General features: G+C 45.2%; 2 protein-coding genes across 2 annotated transcripts; one reads left to right on the forward strand and one right to left on the reverse strand.

Annotated features, from left to right (window-relative positions):
* Positions 1–1,419: 1,419 nt before the first annotated feature.
* MELLADRAFT_104775 (uncharacterized protein) lies at positions 1,420–3,492 on the forward strand (the record flags this gene model as incomplete). Its single annotated transcript, XM_007407940.1, has 3 exons — positions 1,420–1,918; positions 2,340–2,597; positions 3,248–3,492. The coding sequence occupies 3 exons, from the start codon at positions 1,420–1,422 to the stop codon at positions 3,490–3,492; spliced, it is 1,002 nt and encodes a 333-aa protein (XP_007408002.1).
* Positions 3,493–8,769: 5,277 nt separating this feature from the next.
* MELLADRAFT_104776 (uncharacterized protein) lies at positions 8,770–11,624 on the reverse strand (the record flags this gene model as incomplete). Its single annotated transcript, XM_007408250.1, has 13 exons — positions 8,770–8,906; positions 9,016–9,058; positions 9,139–9,343; positions 9,415–9,428; positions 9,497–9,535; positions 9,619–9,677; positions 9,750–9,955; positions 10,021–10,148; positions 10,224–10,264; positions 10,327–10,351; positions 10,434–10,537; positions 10,572–10,662; positions 11,523–11,624. The coding sequence occupies 13 exons, from the start codon at positions 11,622–11,624 to the stop codon at positions 8,770–8,772; spliced, it is 1,194 nt and encodes a 397-aa protein (XP_007408312.1).
* Between the last annotated feature and the right edge of the window lie 582 nt (positions 11,625–12,206).

Consider the following 12,206-nt stretch of genomic DNA (forward strand, 5'->3'; position numbering starts at 1 on the left):
TTTCTTTGAGGATGAATGGGAGGTATCAGAAATTTAGACTGTCGAAAGAAATTTAGGTCAATAAGTTGTATAATTATGCTGGAAAGGATTTGGTATGGAACATAACTCATGGGAACCGGAAGTCAACCTCAAGAATAGTAATGAATTATTAAATGAATTTAAGATGAGATTTCCAAATGCGGTCAAGAATTATAAAAGGACACGGAGTAAGTGAGAGGGCAAGCTTTTTCCCACAGGGTTTTTTAATGCTGCCCGTGGAAAGAATGCAGAACTTGCAAGAGGGGGTTTGGGCATAAAAAGGGGGATAATGTTATGATCTCAGGCTGCATGTAACGGGATGTGAAAGATCTGTAGGAGATGTCACAAGATTAGACACCAACCTCTGTTGTACACGTCACGCTTGTATATCTTTTCCTTTCCTTCTCATCCGACAATCTACATACAAGACTGCAGAAGCCACTCCTCCATCCCCGTCGAGAGAACCGTGCCGTGGCCATAACAGTGCACCCGGCTTGATACACACCTTACAAGAAATGAACTTTACAAAGCATTCACAACCCATTCCATAAGATCAAGAAATTTTCAAGTTTTAAACCAATTCCCACTTGTTGAGTTTGCTCATTTCATCATTTCAACCTACTTATGTACATGAAATTTCTTTCAAGCCTATCTGCGTGTAGGACTACATATCTTCTATTTCCTCCTTCCGTTTGTTGGGATATTTCTCATTCAACATTGATGGTGTCTCATTGGTTTTGCATAAGGGTGCCTTATTGGTTTCTATCTAGCCTACACACTCTTTCAGCTGGGTTCCCACTCTTGAGATCCAAGTTTTTGTTACAGTTTTTGAATATGTCAATTCTCAATAATATGCGTATTGAGTGAGTGAATCCAAAACATCAAGAAGGTGGTCACGCAGGTTTTGTGAGTGTGCCCTAAGCTTGCGGCGGTACACAGAGTTCCATTGCTTGGGGATTGTGAGAGCAACGGGCACGGATAGGTGAGATCACACGACCTGTGAAAGACAACACATGTCTGTCACAGGTTGACACTGTGATCAGAGATGGGGAGAGAGATACACAGAGTTTTCCTCTCTACTCCACCATCTCATCTCTCACCATCCTGCACGTTGGAGATCCATCAGATCTCATCTGTCTAGAGCTCATAGTCTTTCTCAAAAGTAGTCTATTGAACGGTATCAAATTACATAGAACTCTTCAACCCCCATTTTTCTCTGTGCTTGGCCTGACTCATACGAAGAAGGATTTCAAAAAAAAAAAAAGAAAATACAAAGATCAAATTAGTCCTTTTCTCATCTCATCGTCAGACCTTTTCCGATTCCTATACTCGAGATAGTGGTAGTGAATGTGGAGGCAGTTGAAGAAGAAGAACACAGTGATCAGTTTCAAACCAAACAAGATGATACAGGCAATTAGAGAAGCAGACGAGAAGAAGAAAGCTCAGGAAGCAAGGCTAACGGAGCAAGCAGAGAAGAGACGTGCAAGAGTGGAATCCCGATTACCAAATCCAAATGAAGGGGTGACTGGAACGCAAACCTCAGGAAGTGGACCAGCTCCTCGAGTCGTGGATGTGGAAAGGGATGTGAAGTTGGGAGGAGGTGATGATCGTAAAGAAGGAGGCGATCAAATAGCAATTGATGATCATAATCAAGGTGGTGGAACTGAAGGAAACCCGGATTCTGGTATATTGGGGAGCAAGAGTGAGCAGGAATTGGAGGATTCATCAATGGAGGACGTGAAGCCGAACTTGAAGAAGGCAAAACCACCGAAGAAGAGTAAGAAGAAGGCCTTGAAGGGGAAAGAGAAGAAGTTGTCCTCGTCGGAGTCGTCCGAGGAAGAGGTTGAAAGGAGAGGAGAGAAGGGGAGGACTTACGGGAATCTGATAGAAAAGGATGAGAGTAAGCTAGACTCCTTTCTGATTCATAATCGTGGCAGGTTTTTCTCTAGGGTGTGCAGCTGTTTCGACGCTCCAGAAAAAGATGCCTGAAGGGTTGAATAATCTTGAAATCCGTGATTCCTAGCTCCAGTTGAATCTGTTGTAGCAAAAAGGAGATTGGTCAGCTCCGGATGTTTGAACACAAAAGTGTTTGGTACATAGATTAGGCGTGATGCTGTAGAGGGCGCCTGGAATATGAGGCTGACACGTAGTGACTCTTACTTGCTGCAGTGCTCCCGTCATTATTGAAATCCAAAGGGAATCGCAGAGAAATGAAAGAAGGCGCGGTTCAAAGGTCGCTAACGGAGCAACTGGCTGATGCGGTAGAATCAGAGGATATGGCGACGGTCCGGAAGCTGAGGATGGAACTGGATGCTTGTCAGTTGGAATTGGAGAAGGCGAAGAAGAAGAAGGAGAAGGAGAAGAGGAGGAAAGAGGAAGTCAAACAAGAAACGGAAACGATCTCGCTCACCTTCGAGAGGCGACTCATCCTCTTCATCAAGTTCCTCCTCATACGGGGAATCTGATTGTGACGCGCCGGGGCGAGATGAGGAAGGCTCAGGGGTTTCATCTTCAGTGGATTCAGACTCCGACTCAGACTCCTCCAGCGAAGACAACGGTAAGAAGGCCAAATGCCCGGCGTTCGTGTTCAAACAAATGTCGGGTTTCGATCTCCCCGATCTGCCGGTACCTTGGGAGAAGAATTTCCGTAAAATGAAATACTACGTCCCTCTGACGGTATTCGACGCTTCATACATCGACCTGTACAAGACAACGTGCACGTCGAAGGCGGGGAAAGAAAGCTGGGATAAGTATATGCCAGCGAGAGGAGTGCTTGAGAGGCAGATGACGTACGGAGATTTCATCCAGGCGTGTGATCTGGAGTATCGGTATGCGATGGAGTGGTACAAGTATGCTGATTATGCGAAGTTCGTGCAGATGCATAAAGATATAGTCAGTATGCTCTCGCGGAAGCACAAATGTTGGATGGTGGCATTGAGGTATCATCTAGCAGTTAGAGCCGTGATATTTAGAGTTAGAACGCAGACATTAACGGATAAGGGAAAGAAGAAGCACGAAGATGAACCGATTGTTTTACCAGACGGACTGCAAGAGGAGGCGGAGAGAGACGCAAGATGGGACGCTCAGACCGCGGGTGATCTGAAGTGCAAGGGGAATCCTTACGCCCCAGGCCAACCGAAGTTTGGTTTCGATTTCATGACTGGGCAAGAGAAAGAATCATCAGCCAATGCGAAGAAGAGGTCTAAGGTGTACTCGGATGACTCACAAGATCAAGAAGGTGCTAAGGGTGGTGGTAAGCAGAGGAAGAAGAGAGGAGGGAACAGAGGGCATTTTCAGAACTACTCAAAGCCGTACCAGCAGACAAGTCAGTCAAATGGTAACTTCCAGAGGAGAGAAGGCGGTTCTGGGAAGGACTGGGTTGCTCTTGGACAACAGCACGCGAGTAGTGTGGCTTCTGGTTCTGGGAAAGGAGGGAAGAAGAACGGGAAAGGAGATGGGACAACTGATCGGTGAGTGCTTAGTTCCTGAGAACACTCTAAGGAGTAGTGAACTGATAAGTGATCTCGTTGATTGGCGTCTTGGATGGGCTTGGTTGATTTGGTCTGGCTTGGTCATTGGATGGTACGGTACTCTTTACTATTGATTAGTTGATTAATTGTCTAGTGTGAGACTATGCTCTGGAAATGAAAGTTCTGAAATTGTTACGAATCCTGTGACCAGATTGCTGTGTACCGTTCAGTGTTGAAAGAGTCGACTTCAGAGCCCAAGTTGACGCGGAGGCCCCTGTGAATGGAGGTCCCGTTAAGCCTGGTGTACCAGCCCCAGTAGAGGTAGAGGAACTGAGCTCAGATCATCCGAGCTCCTCAGATGAGTCAGAGAGGGGAGAAAACTTGAAAAAGACAGGTATCCTACCTCTGAGCCAACAGAAGCTGTACAAAGTCAAAACAGACAATCTTTGGCCGGCACCGGTCAGGACCTCAATGAATGTCCCGGAATGGGAAATGCTGATGAAAGAAGTTGGACTTGAGGACGACATACCGTATATTATAGGCGGTTTCAATGACGGTTTCTGTTTGGGGATCCCGCAACATGAGATAGAAGGTTTGAGGTGGTACACACCTGATAACCATTGGTCAGCCTTCGATGTGAAGGACCAGATTAATAATACGATAGCGAAAGAAGCCAGAGCAGGGAGACTTCTGGGGCCGTTTACGCATGAGCAAGTATATGCGAAATTCGGTTTCTTCAGGACGAACCCAATGGGTAGTGCTATAAATGGAGATGGGTCAGTGCGTCTGATTAACGATTTATCTCACCCGAAGAAAAGAAGACAGAGAAAGCGTACCTCCAAGAATAAGAAGAGTGAGAAGGAGGTGGACCACGAGGAAGGACCGAAAATTCCATCGGTGAATTCATTTGTTGATAAGAAGAACTACAGTACCAATTGGGATGATCTTAAGATGGTCGCAAGATTCTTTGTGGAAAATCAGGAAGAATGGGAAGTGGCATTGTTTGATTGGGAGAAGGCATACCGCCAACTCCACAACCACCCATCTCAGAGGAGATTCTTGTGCATTAAGGACTTCGAAGGCAGAATCTGGGTTGATATTGCTGTAGGTTTTGGAGGTGTTGCGAGTTGTGGGGTGTTTGGTGCGCCCGCTGAGACCTGGAAGAAGATCATGATGGTGTTACTGAAGATCCCGATGATCTTCCAATGGGTGGATGACAATTTGATTTTCAGGAGACCAGGGGACAGGGTAACTCTAGAGGAGGTTACTCACCTGAGTAATGGTCTAGGGGTGAAGACGAATAGGCTGAAAAACCGGGATTTCGATACAGAGCAAAAGTTTCCGGGGTTCATTTGGAACGGAGTGGATCACACGGTGAGACTTCCACAGGCGAAATTGCAGGAAAGGATGGACCAAGTGACGGCTTACCTGAACGTGGAGAAGTCGTGGAAATTTACACAGGTGGAACGGTTCGTCGGTCGACTGAACCACATCGTGTGCATGGTGCCTCACATGGCGGCCTATCTAGGCTCGATCTACAGGTGGTTAAAGTCCTGGCAAAACCTGGACGCGCTGAGACATGCCCCAGAAGACGTCTTAGCGGACCTAGTAGAATGGGACGAGTGCCTGCGAACTTTCGAGCCAAGAAGACTAATTACCTGCCCAGACCCGGAAGAAGTGGGCTGGGTTGGGGATGCGTCATCATCCTTTGGGTAAGTAATCTTACTCACGCCAAAGCGGAGATGGTGACAGAGTCTGATAAAGGGTTTCTCTTGTTAGCATTGGGATCTTGATTGGCCGAAATTGGGCGTGTTTCGCATGGGAAAAGGACTGGTTAGTGAATGGACTCACATCGGGGAAGCAAAACATCGCTTGGGCGGAGACAGTGATGATTCGGCTTGGTCTGATAGTCCTGGCCAAGCTAATTCCGGTAAGAGGACGGACGTTCTGGGTCGAGACAGATAACACCACGACCGAGAATGCCATTAAGAATAGAAAGTCGAAGGACGTTAGAGTAAACGACGAATGGAAGCGAATACAGCGCTTACTCACCTCTTTAGGCTGTAACGTCAAGCAGCGACGTGTCACGTCGAAGAATAACCTGGCAGACGAGCTATCAAGGGGTATCTTTAGAGGGAAGGGGTGGAATGATGAGGTAGTAGTGGATGTCCCGACAGACCTTCGACCCTTACTATCACAAATTTCCATCCCAGAACCTATCGATCCGGAGCAAGATGCCTAGGAGGAGGACCACGCTCGACAAGACGTCAGAGAAAGCAGTCGGCAAATCAGATGTAGAGTTGAAGAGGGTAACGAAGACGTTTTGAAGTTTCAAAGGCGATGCGTGGGGAGTCGACTGTTCAGGGGTAAATGAAGTACAGAAACATTATTTAAGGGGAGCATGGATGGATGGAACATTAAAACACTATAACTCAGCGATAGTGAAGTTATTTAGGTTTGCGGTGGTGAAAAAGGTGGATAAGAAGGAGTTATTGCCAATCTCGAGAGATGTAGTGATGCAGTTTGTTGTCTGGATGTTGAGGAAAGGAGAAGAGTTAGCAAGGGACGACGAATCGGTAAAATCGTCAACAATAAAAGCTTACATATCGGGAGTGAAAGCGTGGCATATCTTTCACAATCGCGATTTCCCTCATGACACTGACAGGGTGGTAACGAAGTTGATAAAGGCGTTGATGATGGTGGAGGCTAGATATAAGGAGATAGAGAAGAAGAGGCCCCCGGTGTTAATCTCAGACCTTGTGAAGCTAGCTGAAGGAACGGTGATGACTGATGAATCATCGATCGTGGCCACAACTATCGCTCTTGTAAAGAGTTCTCGACGAAAGGAAACTCTAGAACCACAAGGGTATCTAGGTGGGACGTCGTCGCAGGATAATCTGTAGCAGTCAATGAACACTGAGGGCACAGGTTCCGGCGTAAGACTACAGCTATCCGCTAGTCACGTCGAGAACAATAATAACTGACCTGAGGGCACAGGTTCCGGCGTAAGACTACAGCTATCCGCTAGTCACGTCGAGAACAATAATAACTGACCTGCGAGCTCGAAATGAATTGAGATCGCGCGTAAGGGAAAGGTCTTAAACAGACAACAAAAGAGTTGAAATAAAAATTGATTCTTTTCGATTAACTAACCTGAGGGCACAGGTTCCGGCGTAAGACTACAGCTATCCGCTAGTCACGTCGAGAACAATAATAACTGACCTACCAACATCAACAACACAAGAGAACTATCAAAACAATGAACAAGTTTAGAAAAGTAAAGGAAAGAAGAGAGTCTACCTGCGAGCTCGAAATGAATTGAGATCGCGCGTAAGGGAAAGGTCTTAAACAGACAACAAAAGAGTTGAAATAAAAATCTAAGTATTTGAGTAAAGTTAGTAGTGCACAATCGAGAAGTAACTATGATGATGTAAAAGTAAAATAACTTACTGATTCTTTTCGATAAGAAAAGAATCAGAAAAGAGGGAAAGAGAAACACAAAAGATATTAGAAAACTCCCAAACGATTTTCCCAACACCCCTGTCTACATTTTCCACATCGCTTATCCCTTTGTCCAACTTCCTAGTTTACCCACAGCGCATTAGTCTACTTTCACCACATACACCCTTCTAAATCCAACACCTTTCACTTTCCTTTTAAGGGATTGTGATCTTTGACCAGCTAACCAGATAATATCGTAACACTAACCAGATAATATCGTAACATCTTGTAGCGTTCTGGGGAGTAGCTCGCCTAGGTGAACTGGTGTCGGATGACCCGGGGAAATTCCTTCCAACTTGGGATGACGTCGAGTGGGGTCCGAACGATTCGTACGTCAGGATAGCTATACACTTTGCGAAGACGGCAGGACCGGGTGAAGTCCAATACATACATCTTCAAGACCAAAAGTCCTGTCTTGACCCAGTAAGGGCGCTGCGAATCCTCTATCAGTTTCGCCCGAGGAGGAATGACGAACATATCTTCGGAATGAACGACGGCGTTGAGAAAGGCCTGGTCTTCAAGAAAACTAGATTGATTGAAAACTATAGAAAGCGATGGAACGAAAACAGGCCGCCGAACAAGAAACTGTTATATGGTCATTCATTCAGAATCGGTGGTGCCTCGCTTAGGTGGAACCTAGGGGCGTCTAGAGAGGAAGTAAAGAGGATAGGTCGGTGGTCTTCGGACGCGTATAAGATTTATCTGAGGAAATTTGATGAGAGAGAATTGAAGGAGACGGTGAGGCTACTGAACGAGTTGAAATTGAGATGAGGCGTAAACTTTGTTGTATGTTGATTGTATTGGGAGATGGCCTGTAATACATGCATTGAGTTGGGGGATCTACATGAATCTGGGTAGAACCTAATTTAAAGTTTGGCAGGGGGGCAACGCGACCCGCAGGCTCGCGAGAGGGTAATCCTCTTGCCCGCCTTGTATCTGATTGAGTGAACTCAAATGACCTGCACGCCTCGGCAGTTTAGAAATAAAGGCGGTCCGGGTTTGCAGATAGACCTCACGGTAAGGGGTAAAGTAGTACGAGACGTGGGTGAGGTACCAGGGGATTGGGGGGAGGCAAGAGACACTCACGTGAGTCGAGGTTGGGGAGTGGCGACTTCTCCGGCTCACGGCTCCCTCTCGTGAGTGAGGGGGTTGAGAAGTCGATGGCTCCTCAGGCTCTGTCCTCGTCCTGGGGGTAGGGAAATGGGGTTGGAAAGTACCAACACCCCTGATTTCCCTACCTCCGGGCCCACCCCCAAACCACAACCCTGTAGGCTGCTGGCTCCTCGATGGAGGGCGGTATCCTAGGTACGTGGTAGGACAGACTTGTGTAGCAGACACTGGTCAACTACCAACTAGCTAGTCAGGGTCTCATCAGGGACCCGGACTCGTGACGATCCCCTAGAGAATGGAATGTTATTACATGATTCAGATGATTCAGAAGGCATGACTACGCGCAAAGGTGCATGACAGAGAAATTGTGGTATAAAAGTAGAATTGATGAAATGACTGTGTAACATTTTCTTTGGAACACAAGTTCCTTATTTGCAGCCAAGCTGTTCAAATATAGGCTGAAGAGTGTTCTTAAGCAGAACACCTAAAGCTTCATTCATTACCGGATTGTTTGCGTATCTTGAGTCCTTAGGATCGCGCGTCTGAAGTGGAGGTCGTGTTATCTCATAAGTCTCCTCACTTAGATAATTGGATATTTAGATTGGTTTCCAAAGACTCAACTTGTTGAAGGATATAGCAAGCAACATTGGCTTGTTCTATGTTTCGAAGGTCAGTTAAGTCTGCGTCCCAATGCCCAAGATTTCCATTGTTTCGCCCGAACTCCACCTGCCGTTGGAGAACAAGCAAAAGAAAGCGGGATGAAAACTCCTCCCATATGATATTCCTTAAGCAAAGCACTTACGGGATCTGTATATGATAAGATTTTAAAACGCAGACATCTCAAGTCAGAGTCTAGAGCATAATTGCAGTGCCAACAAGACGATCTCTTGGGATTATTTGATGAAACGGTACTCACAAGCAAGCAATGTCTCGCGTAGACTCAACGCCTGCTCGACAAACTATAATTGGGTTATTGGAGCCTCGGTCAATTTTTCATCGTATGTAAGAATTGTGTAGCTGGAAATGAAACAACACTCACCGCAAGGGGTACTGAACGGCGATACCAATGCCCATCGGGACCGGGTGGCAGTTTGCCAGCGGTACGTGAAAACGTTCCATCTGGATTTTCAACGATCCCAAGGAACGTCTCAATAGATCGCACATCGGGAGGTAGTAGGTTTCCGTTTTCGTCGGCGGATGTCATTGTGTCAGAGACAAAGGCCTGAGCTATATAGAGTGAAAGCCTGTTTGACACAAAATTTAGACTCGCTGATTATTCGTGATGTAAGGGCCTGAGCAGGTTGCAGTCACTGACTGTTCTCCAGGGGCCTGACAAAGAAGTATGTATATCAGTAAGGCGAAGCAAATGTGATACTTGGTCTCTGCTGCTTGCTCACCCATGTACACTCGGGGTTTTTTTCCCGACATTCTTTGTACTGATTGTGTAAAGGTTCAGGTCTTCAGAATTTTAAGCTCACAAGAGCAAATCTGATAGACGCAAAGAAAGATGTGAACGGACCTGCATAAACCTGGCTGCTCCTTCGAACTTGAAATCCATCACGCCTCCAAAGTGATCGACTGAGGGGGATGAAATATGTACATACTCAGAACAAAATTCTACAATAAGTTTTTAAAAAAATCTCATCTTACTGGCAAGTTGTCGATATTTTTTCCAATGATCGCTATCAAAATGATCGGTATCTCCATTCGCAAAATATCCGTCAACGCGTGTAAGAGATCCATCGATTTCAAACTTATTGTGAGCATTTTCGGAAAAGAAACCAGGTGCGGTTCCAAAAAGTCCCGAAAGGGGCCCGTCGGTCCTAGAGTCCGTTCGACCAATGGAGGCTTTAAGTCTATACCGAAAAAAAATGTGAGCTACATAATCAGCCAAACCAATCAAGTAGACAAGAGCTCTGACGTTGTGAGATCGGTGGAAGATTTGATGCCCAGCGTAGTAACGATTGCAGCAGTATCGAAAGCAAATCCTAGCATCTCTTGCATCCCGTACATCATTTCACCCACGTCGGTGATGCCATTGCGAGAGATCTGTACATTGAGAATATTGACGGAGTTTGTTATGTCAGAGTACTGGTAGGCAAAAACAAAAGACAAAAGACTAACATAACCATAATTTGCCATTATGTTGAGACCTGGACAACCACCTGGATGTTGCCAGAAATGACATGAGGAAGAGTTATAATGATAGTTTATACGAGGTTCATACCTCTAATGTCATTGGGTCCGGGTGGCTACAGTAGGATAAAGGCGTCCCAGAACATCCAGGGTCACTTCTCAGAGATTGTCTTTAGCTTGAAAGACGTTATAACTGACCATGAAGGGATGGTCATCATCCGGGATCCGTTTACGCCCAGTTGGAAGAACGGGTTTCAAATTAAGCACAGCTAAAAGTAAGGTGGCCTTAGTGGAAATATGTTCTTCGATACAAAGTTTATAAGACAGAATACTCACTTGGTATCAAGTGGACCAAGTCCAGAAGCTGCTGTGATTGTGGCCCCCGTTGTTCAGGCGTAAGGTTCGACGCGCCGGCACGCTCCGCGAACTATTGAAAGTAGTTTAGAATCAGTATATTGCCCATATACACACCTTTCGAGTGTTTGCATGGAAGTTGAACAACCATTCGAGGGAACGCGCCGGTCTGCTGAAGTAGAGTGACGAGTATGATTATAGACGACAGCATCTCATGAATGAATGACTTCCGAGAGGGTATTCGCGCGATGAACGGAAGGTTTATAGAAGGTTTACAGACTTCAAAAAATAAGGTGCTTGAATAACCTTTGATGAACGAACGAGAGTCATTCGTCCCGAATGACCTCTCATATATACCTTTCCAGAAAAGCAATGGTCCTGATCTGCGTTGATCTCTGTTTTGATATGCCGAATCTTTTCTGATCGTAGTATAATCCACCATGTCTTTGCTTAAATTGATCAGGAAGAAATCATGTGTGTCATATGCGGGATCACAAAAAATGGCAAGTCATATTGAAATGTTAAAGACCTTCGCCTCTTGAGACCAAACACAATAAATTCCACCGATTTCCATCACATCAAGTAATCTGCTTAGTTGCGACGCATGTCTAGGGTAAGGAGGTTAAGTGTGATAACAATTTTGGTACATAAATGAATGTTGAGTCGAACTTTAACTTGGCATTCACTGTGATGGTAAAATAATCGAGCCGACTCAAAGTTTTCTTTCATTTCTTTCATTTTCCATTGCGAGTTCAGTTGATCTTCATCTCGCATATATCACTTAAAATGTATGTACTTCAAGATGACTTCGATTCCACATAGGTTCACTCCAACGTAACTATATGCACACCCTTTCAAGTCAGATTCGTAGTACTAGCAATCCATTTCGATTCAGAAGGAATGTTTTTCGTTCCTCCGCTTCTCAGTTCTTACCCAGTTTAGGGATAGCCCTTCCGACTGATACGGGTTCACGATCACAGTACTGTGATCGGCTAAAGTGTGTAAACAAGTCAAAACGTGATACTCATGAATCATGACGGACAAAGCTTATGTATCGATATGATAAATAAAGAAAGTGGCATATATACAAGATAAAAATCAAGAACATTGTATGTATGTATGCCGATTTGCCAAAGAATCGAGATCTCTCCCGCCTCATTTATGATTTTTTCTTCCATCCAATTCGTCTCATCGGCCGTCAAACAACAAGTCCTTCAAAGCCAATCACAGTTTACCTTTTGTGACAGATTTTTCTCCCCAGTGTAAGGAACGAGCCAAATAAACATGGATTTGCCTAACAGGGTAGCTCTTGTGTTCTGGTCATCGCGAATCCATCGATGTCGAATTCTTTGTTAATCCAGAGCTGATCGTAGATTCTTGAATCATCCGGCTCTATCAGTGACCAACGGGACATGCTAGTTTACGAAGGAAGCTTACCCAGGGTTATCTTCGTGTTGTATATCTACAACAAGTTTGCTTCACTGCATTTTTAACAGAATCAGCTATTCATCACTTTGTCTAAATTCATATTGAAAGTACAACTGTGCTGTGATCTCAGCATTTCTACGTGCATAATCTGGTTGATGTCCTTCTGGGTCCTATTGGAGAATGTGTGGA

This window comes from Melampsora larici-populina (assembly GCF_000204055.1).
Source record: "Melampsora larici-populina 98AG31 unplaced genomic scaffold MELLAscaffold_11, whole genome shotgun sequence".
In the NCBI taxonomy this organism is placed as follows: domain Eukaryota; kingdom Fungi; phylum Basidiomycota; class Pucciniomycetes; order Pucciniales; family Melampsoraceae; genus Melampsora; species Melampsora laricis-populina.